Here is an 18,934-nt window from a genome sequence, read left to right as displayed (position 1 = left end):
CTAGTCCATGTAGATGTCTAACTCAGTGCAAATGAGCCCAGGCCGGCTGTCTGTGTGTGGCATGCCTCACCCTCAGATGTGCAATCCATACATTTTATTTATAATTTACAGAAGACTGCATGGGAAGCATAAAGAGATAAGGAAGAAAGAAATTGCAATAGAGAAAGACAGGAAAATACAGAAAGAGAACCATAAAGTGATGAAAATGGCAATAGTGGAAGCTGAATGTGAATGCAGAAGGAATTCAGGATAAAAGGCTAGACACAAGTAAATCCTACACAGGTTTCCAATTGCTGACACACAGCATTCCTAGAGAGACAGAAAAAACTGTGAGTCTTGTAAAAGTGTTAGTTCTTTTGTATAAATGCTACATCCCAATTAAGGGGTCTTTAATTGCTTCCCTAATGTGTCAAGTCCTTTACCTACATTTTCCCTCTCTATCCCAGTATTTCTAGCTGAAATTTGTCTTGACAGCTTTGCCTTCGGAAAGTTTCTCTGTTGTCCACTTGCTTAATTTTCAAACGCGTCTGTGTTTTCACACACTTCAGTAAAACTCCCCTTGGGCATATTTTGTTCTCGAAATCTCATGATTTCTTGGCAATACATCAGTAATAGCTTTGGCCACTGAGATGCTGACCGGTATAATTTCATTGTCTGCTTGCATTCTGCTCTCTACCTGTGTCTAACTGCTGTCTTTGTTATGTTCTTAGGACATGTGCTCTTTGTTCTGTTTGCACAGCATCCTGCAAAATGGCATCCTCGTCTGTGAGTGGGCTCTGGTGCACCCTGATAATAGAGGTGATAAACACCCGTGTCCTGTCTGAGGTTGCTGTGATGCACGAGAACCACGCTGTACTTGCAAGCTTTTAAGTGCAAAAGTAGCACCGCGCACACAGGGACAAGGTAACACCTGGTTTTGTATTGGTACCCATGGCGATCTCCCTTGGCCTCAGGCCAACGTGATGCTTTAGAGCAACACTTCTAAGCAGAAGTTCGTATTCAGTTTATTCCCGTTTGTTTCTTACTGTAAATCACGACCCGGAGCAATCTCTGTGGGAAGAAGCACAAGACAATCTAGAGGCTAACGCGAGCAACCTTGGGCGATAACAAGGGCGGCTTTAAGGGAAGCGCCTGCAGGCCGGCCGCAGCCGCTCACGCCGCCGCTCTCCCCGGGCCGCCCAGCGCCGCCTCCCCGCCGGGGCCGCCCCCCGGCGCCGGTACCGCCCCCGCTCCGCCCGCCGCCCCCAGCAGCCCCCGCGTTGCCCCGGCCCCGCCGCCGCTCGCAGCGCCCGAGCCGCCGGCGAAGCGAAGGTGCCGCCGTGCGCGGCCCGCCGGGCGCCGCGGCCTGCGGGCGCCGCTGGTTGGCGGCGGCGGGACACGTGAGCGGGGAGGCGGCGGCGGCGGCGGCGGCAGCAGCAGCAGCGGGAGTTTCCCCGACAGCTGGAGGTTGCGGCGGCGGCTCCTCCTCCCCGGGTCTCTGCTAGAGGCCAGAGACCCCCCGCGCTCCTCCTTATTGACAAACGCACAAAGGGCCGCGCCGGGGCCGGGCCGGGACGCGTCTGGAGCCGGCATGGGAGACAAGAAGAGCCCGACCAGGTAGGGGCAGCGGCGGCGCTTTCTCGTTCCCCCGGGCCCTCCGGGGGCGCGGGGCCGGCGGTGGCGGCGGGGGCGCCCCGGGGGCGGCGGGCGCGTCGCGGCCGGTGCTGCCCCTGGCGCGCGTGTGTCTCCGCAGGCCGAAGCGGCAGCCGAAACCCTCCTCGGACGAGGGGTACTGGGACTGCAGCGTCTGCACCTTCCGCAACAGCGCCGAGGCCTTCAAGTGCTTGATGTGCGACGTGAGGAAGGGCACCTCCACACGGTGGGTCGCCGGCGGAGGGGGAGCGGGGGCGGCGGGGGAGCGGCTGCGCGGCCGTGACAGGAATTGGGGCCGGGGAGCCGCGGTGCATCCCCGGGGCGGGAGGGAGCGCGGCGTGACAGGAATCGGGTCTCGTTTATCAGGGGTGGGGGCGGGAACACGCAGCCTCCCCCGGCCGGGGCTCCTCGGTGAACCTGACCCAGCGCTGCGCCGGCGTGTGTGTAGAAACAGAAATAATAAATACCAGGCAGGGCATAATTGCCTGCACAACGTAACCCTGGAGAGCTTGTACCCTCTCACGAAAAAGAACTGTGCCCTAGGGTGTGCCTGCTAAGACACTCACCCTTTAAATTATTTTAAAATTTATTTAAAATTCTTTTTCTATGAGTTAAACTTTGCCTCATACATAACCCCTTTGTTTGATTATTATTGGCAGTATTAGTATTATTTTAATTCGATTTTCATCACAGAGCATCACCATGGAGGTTTCTGAGGGCAATAGGGGGTGGATTATAACCCTTCAGTGTTTAGGGAGAAATTGTTAGCTGAATTGTGCTCTATGGAATTGTCTCCCTGTGTAACCATGACTTTCCAGGAGGACCTTTTCTCTATACACCAGTCACAAAGCTGGCGGTGGATTAACTGGTTCCTGTGCCTGCCGGTGGCCTGAACATGTGTGCTTGGGGAATGGAGGCTTTTTACAAACCTGAGTGCACTTGTAGCCATACATGCTAATGGAAGAGAAGGTTGCTCAGGAATCCTTTCTTACCATTACCATGCCTATGGGTTAATCCCGTCAGCAAGAGAAGTTTAAATGGCAATCAAGTTGCAATCCTATCAAAAGCCACAATTACATTGTAGATATTGGTCAAAGCAGTGCTGAGTATGACTTGCAATAAATGTTACATGTTTGAAACTGTAAGTGCAGGGTTGGGTCCAATTACTTGACAAAAATGATTATTCTTTATTTCAGGAGCTAGTTTCCCTGACTTCTGAAAAACAGAATAAATATTGGAAGGACTTCTCATAACTTCAGTTGTGAACATTAGTTGAATGCTGTGGTTTGTTTTTTAACAAAGGAAATCAGTAAGGTAAATGTGACAAGAGGGAATTGCATCTGTCACATATATTATGGTTTCCAGTTATAACAATGGCATTATATTTATATCACAGAGAGATGTCTACAGATCAGTATTGTTCAGCAAAATAAAACTGATGAATTAATGCAATGACTTTAAAAACATAATGAAAGAAGCCTCTTTAACATCCAGTCAGTTTGATAAGAAAAGTCCGTTTAAAATTATGTTTTATTGCTTTGGAAACTCGGCTGGATAAAAGCATCGAAACTTAACAAACAAACAAAAAATGTAGCTCCTGAGAAACAAATATTTTCATTGTCTTCTAGTTTCCCTACTTGAATATTTCCTCTTTTAAATAATTTTGCAACAAAGTGTCTTTTTTCTTTCTTTGGTTTCCACTTTCTCCCTGACAGTGACCTGGTATGCAAGCTGTAGTTGATAGGTTGATTTTTTTTTTTCTCTACTTAAACTCTGTAACAATGTGTCCCTGAGAAGGTTCATGGGACTCTTTTTTTCCCCCTAAGGTTTAGATGAGTTGCATCTTCATATGACTGCAAAATCCAGGTTTTACACATGACATGAGGTAGATAAAAGTTGAAGTTTTAGGCCAGGCAGCTTTTGTCTGCAGTTCTGATATATGATTTGAGCCAGTAAGTAGACCTTTGTGTCCATGAAGGGAATCATTAGGGTGCCAAAGAAACACAAAAGGCCAGCTGGGTGTTTGTTGTGTTTTTTTTTTTTTTTTCCTAAGGATCTGGAGTCCAAGTGACCAAATTATTACCTTGGTAAAGTATTTGTTGCCTATAGGACAAAATGGTTTTCATCAACATGGGGCAGGATAACAATGCTACCGTGTTTTAATGGCACTGAGAATACATTATTTATTTATTTTAGTCTTCCATTTTGAAGCTTGATGTTAGATTAAAGTGGTGCATCAGCATGGTTGTTGCTGTGCAATGGTTCTTACTTAAAAGTTTTAACTTTTTTAAGGATTAGAGCTTTGTCTATAAGACATTGTAAAATGCTACTTTTTTTTTTTTAATTTAGAGCAATCTCTTTTCTTGTGTTGAAATGTGTAATACTTGATTCTGCATGTTAAACTTCATTTAGTGTGACCAGAATTGCAGGTGGAAAAACAGGCAGTTAGATTGAAGCTAAGTGGCTTTGAAGGCCACTGGAAATTAGGTGCAAAGTTGATTAAAACTTTTTTTTAATACTTATTATGCACATTTACCTTTACAGAAGTATTTTCAGGTATAGGTAGGGTTTGTAGGTGTTTTCACTGTTAAATAATTTCTTCTCTCTGAAAGAGTTATCTTTAGTGCCAGAGGCTAGAAGTGGATTATGTTCTTTAGTAATTGATAGAATTGTTAGGACTAGTGCAAATGTTTACAATTTCCTTATTATATTTTATTTCTAGACTGAATTTTCAAAGCAGATTAGATCATGGAGTTAAATTTACTTTTTGTCTATGGCAGTATTGCATTGAATGGTTAGACTGGGCTGTCCTTGGAGAGGGATGTCCCAAGGGAATTCCTGGATGCCGCAGGAAGCGGTGTGACTGTTCCCACCTGGTACTAAAGGAATGGTGCTGGTTAGATGTGCCCCAAGTCAGATGGAAACCTAAGATCCTATCTGCTAGATGGATATCCCTCTACCTTCTACTCTACAGCTCTTGCCAGGCATTAGTTTGGTCATGCCACTGAGGATCTAAACTCTCCACATACACATGGCTTTAGCATTTACTTTCTAACCTAAATTGTTCTGGTTTGTTGCTTGGGTACTGAGAAATTACTGCGTTCCTCTTGATGGGAGAGGAACTGAGGATAGTAATTTTCTACATGTGACCTTTAAGACATTTTGAAATCTTTCTAGATGAAAGATGTTATATAAGTGTAAGGAACATAGGACTGTAATAAGTACTCCTTTCTTGAACAAATCTCCTGCTGAAGTTCATTAGAAGCACAAGTAAGGAGTATTGAATAGAACCCTAATGTACTGTATTATAGAGGGAGCTAGTAGTGACTGCTATATTTAGATTGCCTAATAGTTTCCATTGTAAAGAAACTGCATGACCTTTTTGAGAAGATTTGTTGTTTGCAAAAGCCATTGTAGTTTGGCAAGAGGAAAAGTCTTTAGGCTAAATAAGTGGTTTGATTTCCTTGCCCCATGAAATTAAGTTTTGCTGAGACTAAATCACTTGAAAATCTTCATTCCCTCTCTGTCACTCATGCTGTACGGAAAAGTCTGTGCTAGAGCACTAAAAAAGCCCAGACTGGAACTGTGTAAAAGCAACAGAGGCAATGATGGTATGCTGAGAACACAGAATTATATGGCTCCTGGGGAGGTTATAATGGGGTTGCTGGATTTGGGTTGGCTCTCACAGTTACTGCTTTGTCAAAAGACAGTTGCCTCCACTGGCAAGCTACCATTTCTTGTTCTGTTCTCATGGCACTGTCTGAATCAGGAGTGTACCAATACTGGTTGACCTTCAAGAACTGGGCTGGATCCTTGGACAGACCTTATGGCAGCAAGTATTTGCTCCCAGTTTGTCTGTCTTTCAGAGATGTTTGGATTTTGCTTTCCTTGCCAGCTAACACCATTAGTCACTGTAATTTAGATGTGTTGTAAAGCTGAAGATTAAGAGTTTGTGTTGCTGGGAAGAAGTATACAAGAGGATTGCCATTCCCTCTAAAGGAGTGCATGTTTCCTGCTCGCTGCTGCCTTCTAGGAGGCTGCATTACTGTCCTGTTGTCACCTCTCTGCTTCAACTTCCTCAGAAGTGTTATTAAAGCTCTTGTTATTCAGTTAGCAATAGCATCCAGATTTAAAATTACCTGTCACTTTGCTTTCCTTCATGTGTTTTTTATGCATGTGGTGTGATCTCTAGTTGCAGGATCCTATTGTTTTTTCCATGCTGTTACAAACCACTTCTCCTTTCAGTGTGAATGATGAGTGTCCAGGGCAGTGTAGCGAGAGCTACAGGAGGAACTGCAAATACTGGCTTTTTAAACTTTGAAGTGTTTGTAATGATATTCTACTGTGTAAACAAAGCAAAAAAAGGATGCGGGGACATGCGATCAATTTCTCCTTTTCTGACTAGATAACATTCTCTGATTCTTAAATTACAGAAAGGGGTCACAAGTGTGGCTTTAAGGATAAAGGATGTTTTTACTAATAGTGAAAACTCTCTTGGCTAGTAGTAGGGGAAGATTTGTTTATACAAACATACAAACATATTTTATGATTGTTGTGTTTTTATTTTCTAGAACCACTTTCATTACTTGCTTTGAATTAAAACAAACCAACTTAATCTTGTCAATGAATCTGAATCTTAGCGCCTGCTGTTCAAGCTCTTTTTCTTTTGTTTGACTGGGGAAAAGGGAGTGTAAGGAGATGAGACAGGTACAAATGACTTCTGTGAAGTGTTGTGGGGTTTTCCTTTTTTTTTTTTAAATTTGGGTTTAGGGTGGTTTTGTAAGAGGTTCCTATTTGTTACACATGTTGAGTGAGCTCTTATATGTAATATCATTCATAAAATAGTCCCTGAAATTTGTAGCCAGAGTGAGAAGGTCTTGTTTAGTAAGGATGAATTTTTGTGGATTTGGGATCTATACCTCTTAATGTCCTTTACTGTTAAAGTAGAGATAATATATAACCAGCCAAATGGGGGCATGGCTTCTGTGTCCTATGATCTATTGATCATCATCACTGAATCATTCCTTTTCTCACAGCCTAAGGTATGAAAAGCCAAATTTAAATCCCACCAGAAACCTAAGAGTGTGAGATATAAGGAACTGGGATAGAATCTTTCTATATTTCCTTGGTATTTGGTCAATGTTCCTTGACTGTGCCTGAGAGTTTGGCCCTCTAATGTATTTTATCATGTCTGATGATCTCCTAAATATGAGATACAGGTCTCTGCTTGGCACTGCCGTGAGTTTGTTTTGTGCTTTGAGACTCATAAATAAAATGTTTAATTTTTTAACTTGGATATCAAGGTCATTTTTCTTCAGAAAACATGTGCAATGTGTTTAGTCATGTACCATCTGGATGTTTATAAGCACAAATCAGTTACATTTAATCAAATCTGGTATTTGTATTTCTGTTGAAGTGCAGTACGGCTGAGGACAGAGAGTTGGTACTTCTCTGGTATATCTGGTTTAACGTGTCTGTTTCACAACAGCTTGTTAAGGACGCTCCTGCCTTCCAGAAGCAGCCTCTGTGTGTGCACATGCGCCTGCGTGTCGGGGGGAAGGTTGGGAAGGAGGAAAAGAGGAAGAGCTGCCTGTCATGCTGATTTCACAAATACATGACTGAATCAAGCTCAACAGACTCAAGGGCTGTTCATTGCTTGTGGTAGTTTAGAGAAGGAAGTATTTGTAGGAATGAAATGAGTGGAAAATTCATACAGAGCTTGGTAAAATATGGGTTGTGTATTGCAAGTTTTATGGTTTAGTGTTAATATTAAATTATGAAGAGAAGCAAGAATAAATAGTTCTCTTTTGCTCTGTCGATAGCCGTTGAGTAATCCAGTCATTCTGGACTTCCAGTTTTCTTTTTAAAGAGAGTTTTTTAAACTAACCTTTGAAATTGTTTAGGAATTTATTTTCCCTGAAAAATATAGTGAAACTTAAGAATTCTGCACATATCATTTTCAATGTTGTTATAAAACAATGAATTAATTTTTATTGATTGGGTGGCTCTGTTAGATGCTCCTTGTAGGTGGAGCTTGTATGGGCAATGGAAAATGCAGCCCATTTTGGTTGGGCAGCCAACCAAAAGAAAATCAAGTCTGTATTTTAGAAAGGAGTAGGGAGAGTGTTGTTGACTTTTTTTTGAGATTAAATCTTTGTAGTTTTGAACCTGACAGATATTTTGATTTGTTGCTCTAAGAAGCTCATAAAAATTGTAATCTACTTGATTCACTACAGTCTGGTATCCTTTTGTATCTTGTTACTTAAGTAGGGCTTTTTTTCATGTCGTTGTGGGGCCTGCTGTGCTTTGTGCAGTCTTTTTTGGAATTCATAATTTTTAGTTTGAGTCACCTTCATGCAGGATTATCTTGTCAGATAGTTCTCACCACCTCTCAGCTTGATTCTTGTTCTTTTCCTTATTCTTTTTCCAAATTATAATTAAAAATATTAAATAGTATCACTGTAGAACCTCACTATAAATGCTACCCCATAGATACATGTAAATATATCTACAGCTGGTTGTTGGGAACTATTAAGCAAGCAGACTCAGATTTTGAACTACATTCTGCACAACTTTGTCCTCATCATAATTTAGCTTAAGTGGGGGAATATATTTTTACTATGTTTCAAGTCAAGACTGGCAATGAGTGTTTCTTTTCTCCTACTCACCAGGGCTACTAGTCCATTAAAGAAAGAAACTACACTGCCAAGCCATTTGGCTTCATTCTTTATGCTCCCAATTCTTAAATAATTTCTTTCTAGTATCTTTCTGAAATTGAATTAGATTGAAATTTTTATTTGCCCATTGTAGGATTTTTTTCCCCCTTTTTTTTCTTCTGCGGTACTTGATGACTTCTTTCACCTTTCCTATATTCTCTCAACATCTTTTTTCTGAGGGTGAATTTCATTAGAGGCTGTTGACTGCCATGACTGCCATAACTAACATTCAGTGGTCTGTTTCTTTTATTCTAGCTTGAACTCATACTCCCTTGTTTAATTTGGTTATATGGAATTAAACTTTTGTATGGGTACTGAAGCAAAGAAGTCTTTATGCCATCTGGTATTTGCTTTCTTTCCATGATTAAGTACTTTCCTTTGGGGCAAAAGTAGTGTGTGTTTAGATATATGTCGCTTTGCTTGCTGGTTTTTGTTTTGGTTTTTTGGGGTTTTTTTGTTGGAAATGTCATCTTTGTTTTTAGTGCCACCAGGTTTATTTTATGCGTGTTTTATAGGGAAAATGGTCTGTCCTGGACTAAAAGCTACTAGAATTTGAATAAACACCTAAAATAAGATTAGGTAAGTTAAAAGAGAAGATTAGCTGGCAAAACGAAAGCTCTTGTATCACTTGTAAAGTGATGAGAATTTGCATTTTCTGCCCCTAACATTTTATCCAATTTTTCCTTGATTGCTGTGACAGCCCACTCTGCCTGTTCCTGTTTAAAACTTGATAGAAATATCTGTACTTTTCATCTTGAAAGTCAGGTTAGAATGAACAGTATGCTTTGCAGAACATCCTCAGAGTATCAAATGATGTCTTTTCTTGGCTTATACCGTCAGCTACAAGATACTTTTGAAGTAGGCGAGTTAGAACAAAATACTGAGTGTTCAATTTTTATACTTTGACACAGTGGCTTATCCTGGTTTAAGTAGGACAGAGATCCTGAGGATTGTCTGTTCTCTGAAGTGCATTCCACTGGTATGCAGTATGCTGATGTAGAGCAGGCTTGAACTTGGAGAGTTCAGCTGCAGAATGTTGTTGGGAGGCTTTTGGCTGGCAAACTTTCCATCAAAAGTCAGATTGATGGCTAGAAGATATGACCTTGATGTCTACAACAAGTTTTTTCTTGTTTTCTTAGGAATTGAGGAGTGGGGAGGAAACAAGCAATTGAAAATTTTCCTATTCTGACTTACTGAAGATTTGGAACCTATCTTTAAACTTTTCCAAAATGCTTGACTATACTTTCACTGTACCATATAGCTCATATGACAGTGCCTAGTAGAAAAAAAATTGTGTGAATGAGTAGGGGTTTGAAAATTCACTATGGAAATAGAGTTTCCAACTCTAAAAGCTGAAAAAAGTTGGTTTGGCACATGCTGTGAAAGAAAAGTTATTTGTTATAGCTATCATTGAAATCTGTGGTTAGGGTTATGCACTAGAAATTCTGTAATTGAATAAGAAGAATAAAAGAGAATGTGACAACTCATTCTGTGGCATCTTTTTAGATTAATATTAATCCTATTCATGAAGAACATTATGGAGACTTAATTTTTTTAGGGAAAGCGTGTAGCCTTTTCCTCTACTTAAGGAGGGGTGGAGGAAATTTACCTCTTCTAAATCTACTTCAAAAAATCTTTGTGGAGCTGGCTCTGAGTGGAAGAAGTTTCTAGATTGCTGCCAGCTTCTGGGAAGATGACCCTTGCAGTGCAGAACAAATACAATAGGTCAGAAGCAAACTCCTTCCAGTTTGATGACAAAACTAACTGTACCAAGGATTGGCCCTCTCCAGTGCAGCAATGACTATGCTGCTGCATCAGTGTGAACCTCATATTTTGCATGTCTTTTTGCATAGGTGAGAGGTTTCACAGTTTCTGCAGAAAAGGGACAGAGGAGCAGCATGAAGGAACCAATCCTTTGTGGGATCAGCATTTGGAAGAGGTCACTTCCCCATGTATCCCAAGGATCTAGGGGTTTAGGAGACTGTAACCACTTCTTTTTCTGTAGGCTCCCAAATACTGCCTCCTCAGAGGATACTGTTAGAGGACACTGAGCTTCCTGACCCCTGCTCATATGTAACTCATTGTCATCTAGGAAATGTAAATTAGTTGATACCAATGTTTCTCTAACAGGGTATTTTCAGTGTTGCTGCCACACTGAGCATTGGTGCACTACAGCTTGTGGCATATGGGGAAGAGTGCTAACAACAATGTGCAAGAGGTTGGAGCCTTTTAACTGGCTGTTGGAGAAGTAACATTTGATGGCGGCTTTGAAAACTATCCATGAAGATGAACTTTGTCTTTCTAAAGGTCCTGACACAGATACTTCTTAGAGCAGGCTGTTGTGCACTGTACCAGTTGCTTCAGGAGACTTGATGGCCTCATCTGTTAAATGTCATCTGGAAAATAGGGCATTCCCTTTAAGGGAATGATTAAACAGGGACACTGCCTCAAGGGGTAGTTTTCTGCACATTTTTACAGTGACTGATAAAACCATATGGGTCATGTGAGTCTATTCTAATTGAATCAGCTTCTCTTGAAAGATGGAATTGCTAGAAATGCACTGAATGGATGAATTCCAAGTAAATGATTCATACTGTAAAACAGCTAGGAATATGAAAGCACAAATCAGAGCTGTCTGAAAGTTAGAATTCAAATATACATAGGATGTGTAGAAATTGCATTGCTACTCTGCTATATGCAGATGGATCTGTATCATGTTTTTTCCTACAGACCACTGGCTCCATTGTTTGCACTGTCATAATTATTCACTTGCATTATTTGCAGAGGCAGTGAAATGGCCTGTTAACACTCTAGCATATGACAGAAGTAATGGTAATGAGGAAAAATAATTTTGGATAGCAAAGTGCATTTAATCATGAACTGCTTCAATGCAGCAATAAAGACTAGTTTCTCACAAGATGGCTTTGTGTGGTGATTAGTGAGGTCATATTCATGTGACACAGCAGGCTAAATGTAGTTTAATCTGATAGTTTTTATTCTATGAATAGCTTAATAGAGTACTGATGACTAAAGGACAGTGAGCTGATCTGTGTCAGAACCCAAACACTGCTGTTCCTGGTAGTGATTTAATTTAATTGCTAGCAACTTGTACTTGCATTACAAGAACTTGGCAGTAGGAAATATTTTTTACTTTTCACAGGACTTAAACTGTTAGAAATCAGGAGTGGCATCACAACATGAGCTGCTTGCTTCTGTGTAGAACACAGGTTGCAAGATCCAACTGGCCACAGCATTTGCAATACTACACATTGTCCCTGATGATTTCCTGTTTGCTTTAAATAATATCAATGAGCTGCTTAATAGTCACTGATGTGAGCCTTTTTTATTAGGAGGCAAGTTGTGGCTTACTGGAACTTGATCTCAAAAGCCAGCAATAGTAATGGAACAAAGGTTTGTGCTGGATTTATAGTGAAGTTGAAAAAGCAACTTCCTTTGTTATGGAATAGTTTTGCAGAACCTGAAAGCTCTTGTACAAGGTGCTGCAGAAAGAGATTGTAGACTAGATATGATAGTCAATAACAAGTTACATGTAATTTTAAAAAGCAAATTTTTGCTTTTGTGTCAATTTTTTTTGCTTGTGTCAAATCTAGAAGAAAAATTTAAGTTAGTTGAAAAATTGCCTGATAGAAGAAAATAGAGTCTGAAGTGCTGTAGCTGCTAGTCTGCAGATATATGGAAGGATATATTAAAAGCTGTTGTACATTTTGTGTGTACATATGCTTAAAAATTTTCTAATTATTTGGGAATTAGTGTTTTACATTTGACAAAAATAGTCCCTCTACTATTGAAGTTTAAAAAATATTGCATGCTTTTAAGTGTTTACTGTCAAACTAACACTGGAAAATTTCATTGTCCTGAAGCACAAAGAAGGATCAGTAAAAAAGGTAGGGAGTTGTTTGCTTGGTTTCTGTGCCAGGCTGCATATACTTACACCTTAATGGTACAGATATGAGCATAAACTGGAATGAATGGCCTAAAATGTAACAGTTAAACTTTTACCTTCTTACTTGGAAGTTTAATAAGACTCTGCCACTCTCTAAATGTCAAATTGGTTGTTGATTGCCAGCATTTTTACTTTAGGACAACCACTGAAGTGCCTGAATACATGTATGCATGTCTTGATTGTAGTTATTTTTTTTCTGTATTATAAAGAATTCAGGTAACAATTTCTTGACTCCTAGGAAATTCTTTTGCATTTTAAGCCTTGCTAAGATTATGATGCAAAATTTAATTTGGTCCTGTTTGTTTTACTTAATACTGACAATACCGTTTCAATGTCTATACAAATGTAGGCCTCAGCCTTCCAACATTTTTTGTGAATTCCTAGTATTGAAAAGAAGAGCAGTCTGTTTGAAGTGAAGCTCTTCAGAGGCAAAGGTTAGCTCAAAGCAGGGAAGAGTCAGATAGCTGTGTATATGCTTAATTTTTAGGTGAATGTTTAGGTGAAGTTGCTTATGTTTTTGTCCTTGAAACCAGTTACATTGGGAGGGAAAAGACATAGAAGAGACATAGATACAAAAATCACTAGTGTTAGTGTACCTGTTTTGCAGAAAGACTTTTTCACTCTGATAAAGAGTGAAGACATGCCTGAGGAATTGGAAATGTTAATTGCTTGCTTGACACAGTAACTTCTTATGAGGGTGGGAGAAGGGAGGTAACCCTGAAAAAACCATGGCTAATGGGTGGGAGGAAAGTTTATTGACTTCTTAGTAAGGTTTACTTCAGGGTAGCATGTGACTTGGTGCAGAAACTGAATTTGAAGTATCTTTCTTTTATTCTGGAGCCATCTAGACATTCTGCCATCTGAATCTACAGCATTGATCCATCATGGCAAGTCACATTCCAAAGGTGCTGGTTGCAAACTGTTCTGTGATATGCTGAGTGAAACACTGTCTGAGCTCTATTACAAAGTTAGAGTTAAATCTTTGTATAATTAATGTCTTTTTGAAAATGCACAGGAAGCTTCATACTCTAAAATTGCTGCAATATTCAACCATAGATGTGCCCTGTAAAAGTTACTGAAATAAATACTGTAAGAATTGCTCAAAACATTCATAGCTATGTGAAGGTATTCTAATATGTTACTGCAGTATTCATACCTTAGAAAATCTTCTACTTAAAACCACTTCTTCACATCCTTCAATTTGTTTAAAAAGCTGCTTACTGTACAATCATGCCTTTTTCTGTTTGTCTCCCTTTATATGTCTGCTTGCTTTCAAGATTAGGAACAACCTTTTACTTTTAAATTAATTGCTCTAGTTACTGTGTTAAGAGATATTTGAGAATGTGGCCCTTAGAGAAATGAGGACGTGCTGGAGGAGTTTTTAGCACAGACCGGCTAGAATATGATGAGGAAGTAGAAAGTATGTGAAGATAAGCTTTTCTTGACATTCCAGTAATGACTGGAAAAATGGAGATTAGAGTATTACTGTGGATATCAGATTTCTATTAGCCTCTTGAGACATTAATATTTAGGATAGATGTGAGTGGAAAATGATCTTCAAATAAATGATAAGATATTTAAAGTCTGTACATTTGTATTGCAAGATGACCCAGTGTAGTAATGAAAGAACAGAGTAGAATTTGAATGATCAACTTTGTTCTCAACAAGATTTTAATGCCCTTAACTGTATTCTGTTTAGACTTTAACAAGACGTGTATGAAACAAACATCAGAAAATCAGGATTTTTATCAGGGTTTGGAATGTTTACAAGGCATTTCTGAAATCATTGCTAGATGAGGAGTAGCAAAAGCTGGTGGAGGAAGAATACAAGTATAAGAATCATGCTGAAATTCCATTTAAAAAAAAATATTAGCTGAGTCAGCTCAGTTAGAAACAAAGGAGCAGATAGAAAGGAGAAAGACAAATCTGCAGGGCATCTCTTGTATTTACAGAAGGCTGCTTTTAAGCAATTGTCCTTCATAAGTAGTAAATGAAGAGGAAGGTGGGATTCAGGAGCACTTTAGTGGTTAGGAGCTGACTGACTTTCTCTGGAGCCCAGTGAGTAGTTCTAGGTATTTTCCTACAATCTGGTTGACCTTGTTCTTTTATGCTTTGCACAAAGGTACTGAATTGGGAATGCCTGATTGATTTTAGAGTTTCTACTACATTAGAACTATGACAAGTGTTCTAGGTTTAGTCCAAAATGCATCAACATACCCTGTCTACAATGCAGTTTTTGGAATGATCTCCAAGACTTTCCCAAGGAGGCACCATAGAAAAAGTCATATGTGGAAATCTAAAGCCAAAAGCATTTCTTTTTTGTACTGATTCTATTAGTTAGCAGTCAGCTTCATGAGTTTGACCAAAGATGGCATATATAAATAGATTATTTACTACTTGTGAGACCTCTTGACTGTAGCAATTTTGCTAATTCCTGTAAAATTCAGGGTGCTAATTGACTAGACTCCAGGTTTCCAAAGAATGAGTCCTGTCATGCCATGCTGGTGGGAGAGAAGGACACTGATGTTCAGAAACATGCTGAATTCACTGCCTAAGCCCTGTGCAGTGAGGGCCTAAAAGCAGCAAGAAGTTGAGGAAAAGATGTGGGAACTTGCATTTGCTTGGAAACATTTATTTTGTCCTTCTGAATCTCCTGAAAGGGAAGAAAACTTTATATTTAAAGATTTTTCATTTTTGAGGAAATGAGTCTATGACCAAGGGTAAGATGAAATCAGTCAGGTTTCTGTTCCAGATATTTCCAACTTCTCTTTCTTGAGGAATAAATCTGCTGTCTTGAACAAAAAGTCCATGTCTCCTAGCAGGGAAGATAAGTGTAGATAAATGGTACTGCTTAAGGATTAGGAGTGTCTTTGAATAAAACCTCTTTAAGTCTCTGAAGCCAGATTTTGTTTGGTGGTAGGGTTTTTTTCTAAGTGGAGAAAAGGATGACAGTCATTTGCAAAGTTGGAATTTTGAAATGTGTGTGATACCACATAGAGATTCTACATTTATAAATGTGGAAACTTATGAAGAAATATCACAGGCTTTGTTTTTCTTGGGAGCTTTTCTTTTTCTGGGAGGGAAAACATGGTAGGAGATAAGATACCGCTGATCAGTCTTAAACTGTTCTGATGAATAGACAATTCCAGGTATATAGTAGTTATCCCTTCTGTTTGATAGTATCATCATGATCATAGACGTCTTTTCCAACCTAAACAATTCTTTGATTCCATGATGTTACCTCTCTCATTGAGCCCTGCTGTCATCCAGAAGGTAACTGATTAGTATTTGGAAGAGAAATTTGAGTCCATGAATCCAGAATAAATCCATACCATCTTGGGCAGCTAGGACATAACATCCTTCTGTAGGAACAGTGTTTCACAGACAATTTCTTCCTAATTTTTAAGATGGGACAAGTTTAATAGGAAACCAGGAAGTAAGAGGAATTGAAATTGTATCAGATTTTTGATAGCTAAGTAAAACTGGACTAGGTTATTCTCTAGTTATTGGAGGAAAAGTTTGGCAAGTAATTTGACCAGAGCTCAGTAGCAGACTTAAAACAGCACATGAGGCCTGATATTAAGTTTTTAGATAAATTGTGTGTGTCTCTAGCTTTAGAAAACAGATAATTTGCCATTTGAGACAGGATAAGCCTCTGGCAAGAGCTATTGGCCTGAATTGAAGCCAGGGGGTGGCTGGACTTGAGGAAAAGGAAGGAAAGCATCACATTAAAATGGAAGCTCTTCCATTTTAAGCAGAATTGAAGGATCCAGGTTTTCTGTTGGAGAACATCTTTCATCTTGATTGAATTCTGAGGTGACGGCATTTCCTTAATCTAGACCCATTGTGTTTCAATTGGGAAATTGTAATTTTAATATTTCTGCAGTAGTAAAATATACAAAACAGAAGATAGAACTTCAGGAAAGAGTGTGCCTTTGAGTAAGCTGCCCACTCTTCAGGATGTCTGAAGCCTCTATACTGCATATTATAGATGACAATACACTTCCCTCAACAGGTTGGAAAAAGCACTGGGATTTAATTATAGCGTCTAGATTTCTGTATAGAAAAGTATGGGTTATGTGCACCACTTCAAGTCCAGGGTGGCTCCCCCTAAATCAAAGCGAATGTGTTGGCTGCTGTGTTGGACTGTTGGTGTCTCTGTGCTCTCTGCAGCTTCACTTGCTTGGCAGGACTCTGCTACTTGGCAGTCTTATTTGGCTGGCTCTGGCCATTCAGGATTTATGGCACCAAATGGACAAATCAACTCCTGACTTTACATGCAGGGCTACCTCATGCTAACACAGAATTCTCTTGAGATGTAGGTAGACTTGGGGATGGTTCATGGGAAAATTATCACAGTTGGCACCATCATGCTCCTTGTTTCCAGACTGGCAGATGAGCCCTAATGCTGATTGACAGATAAGTAGTTCAGGTCTGTCAGAATTGGAGCTTATACTCTGAGTAGTGCAGAAGACATTAGGTGCTTTGTGGACTTGTAATTGCTGCAGAAGCAGAATTGTGCAAATGTAGTTGTGCTCTATATAAATTAAATTCAGCTGAACACCAAGATACTTCAGCATTAAGCCAGTTTGGTTGTCTGCATGTTTGATGCACAACTCTGGCAACTGAGAGTTTATTGTACTTCTGGTGTCTGTGTTGGTCATCAGTATTGTATAGATATTTTTTGTTTACTTTGGTTCTCAAAATGGATCTGCTTTGCTGTGATGAGACCAAGTTATTCACCGTATCAAATTAGTCAAAATACTGTTAACACAGGCTATCGGTGAATAGTCGGTGAGGGAAGTCAAGGAAGCATTTACTGCTGTGAGATGTCCAAATTTTTTTATATGCATGAAGGTATTGTGTTGAGCTCTGAGTAATGGAAATTACTCAGGGCAACAGTTCCAGATATCATGTGGTCTTCTTGAGAATTTTTAATCTCTAGGCATGTAAATTTCTGTGCTACAAAGTTTTTTTTTTAAAGAATGTCAGCAATGAAAACCAGTTCATCCTTTGCAGTATTAAATATTTTACAGTGTCAGTACTGAATGAGTTTCTGCATGCCAATGCTAGAGCAAAGACAAGTTTCTGCAGCCTCTATAAATATGCTTTCTCAACCAGCAGCTAGATCAAACCTGGTAAGATAAAATGTAGTTACATCCTGCAACAAGAAGACTAGAGTTAAAATTATGATATCCTTGTTTTTGAGCATTTATGGGAATTTAAGGGAAGACAAAAACTTTATCCTCGTATGTTTGTCTTAATGACTGTTGGCTGTTAAAGGACGAAAAATGTTAGTTTTCCTAATTTTTTAAAGGAGACTATGAAGAGCCTGTCAAGTAGGATCTTGATAAAAAACAGCATTGGAATTAGATAATTAAAAAAGTGTAATGGATGAGATTGGGATAGAAGTGTAGGTAGAAGTATGGCTGATGTCAACTTAGAAGCAAGATAACACTGTCTAAAAAGGAAAACTAGGTAGAGAAGGGGACTGCAATATTCAGAGATGTGATGTTTAGAGATCTCTTGGAGCTCAGTAAATCAGTTGGCTACAGTGCTTAAACCATGAAGTTCACCTCTGGAAAGAATTGCTAGCGCTTATCTTCTGTAATAGTGTATGCCTTTCTTAATGTCCTCCTTTGAATGACTAAAGTGGAATTACTAGGCAAAAATACAAAGCTTTTAGGGGCTGGCTAAATAATAGGTATTGTTTTTATGAATATTTCTCCTTGTAGTTCTGGATTGTTCAGTTGTGGTGGTCCAATAGTTGTCCAGTGATAGAAGCAAAAATACTTGTAATCTTAATGCAGAAGATTATAGAGCTTCTTTCTAAACACCAGTTAGCTCAGGTGCTCTTGAATATTCCTTAAGAGCAAATGACCATTAATACAAACAAAAGGCCATGTTAACATCAGATCTACTTAATCTGTAGCAGCATATTGCAAGGAGTATTTAACTGGCTTCAAAAATGACTAATTTAAAATGTTGTATTTTGGCAAATCATCAAAATCAATTTCCCGTTACAGGGATAGTTTCTCTTACTTTTATCTTCTCTAAAATCGCCTTTTCTCTATGAATTTATTCATGCTTGAGTGACATGATTCAGCTACCACTAAGCAGGAACAATTCTAACAGGTTCAAGCTTCATGAATGTAGTAGCGTTATCTCCTGACACCTGCATGGCTTGTGAAGTGCTTGGTTACAGTTCATTAGCTGCTTTTGAGTACCTGGGGAAAAATTGAGCACTTGAAAGGCATTCCTAGTGTCGAGAGATGAATTACTTTTTTTTCTCAATGTTTTTAATATAGCAACCTTGAATGCCTCATTTAATAAATCAGAACTTGAGAAAGCAGATAATAAAATTTAGAACAGAGATGTAACTGATAGCTGTAGAAAAAATTGACAACAAAGATATGACTCTTTAATGGAAAGTGTCTCCTGTCACAGCAAAGCCACATATAACTTCTTGATTAATTTTTAGTGCATCTTCCAAAATATGATTTCTCTGTATTTTTTTTTTTTTGTCTTTACTGACTTCTGCTCCTTGTTGCAAAGATTTTTTTTTCAGTCCCACTCATTTTATGGTATTAGGAAAAAAGTTCTAAGACTAGGACTTAGAACT

General features: G+C 39.4%; 1 protein-coding gene across 1 annotated transcript in view; it reads left to right on the top strand.

Annotated features, from left to right (window-relative positions):
- Positions 1-1,328: 1,328 nt before the first annotated feature.
- The window catches only part of YAF2 (YY1 associated factor 2), a 31,260-nt gene continuing 13,654 nt past the window's right edge, over positions 1,329-18,934 (top strand). Inside the window, exons 1-2 of the mRNA XM_059473416.1 lie at positions 1,329-1,596; positions 1,733-1,858. Of these exons, the coding sequence (XP_059329399.1) occupies positions 1,571-1,596; positions 1,733-1,858 (152 nt within the window). The 5' untranslated portion in view covers positions 1,329-1,570. The remainder of the gene's footprint in view (positions 1,597-1,732; positions 1,859-18,934) is intronic.

This window comes from Ammospiza nelsoni, chromosome 5 (genome assembly GCF_027579445.1).
Source record: "Ammospiza nelsoni isolate bAmmNel1 chromosome 5, bAmmNel1.pri, whole genome shotgun sequence".
Classification (NCBI taxonomy): Eukaryota; Metazoa; Chordata; class Aves; order Passeriformes; family Passerellidae; genus Ammospiza; species Ammospiza nelsoni.
The sequence above is the reverse complement of the archived record's forward strand: the minus strand, read 5'-3'. Positions and strand labels throughout refer to the sequence as shown.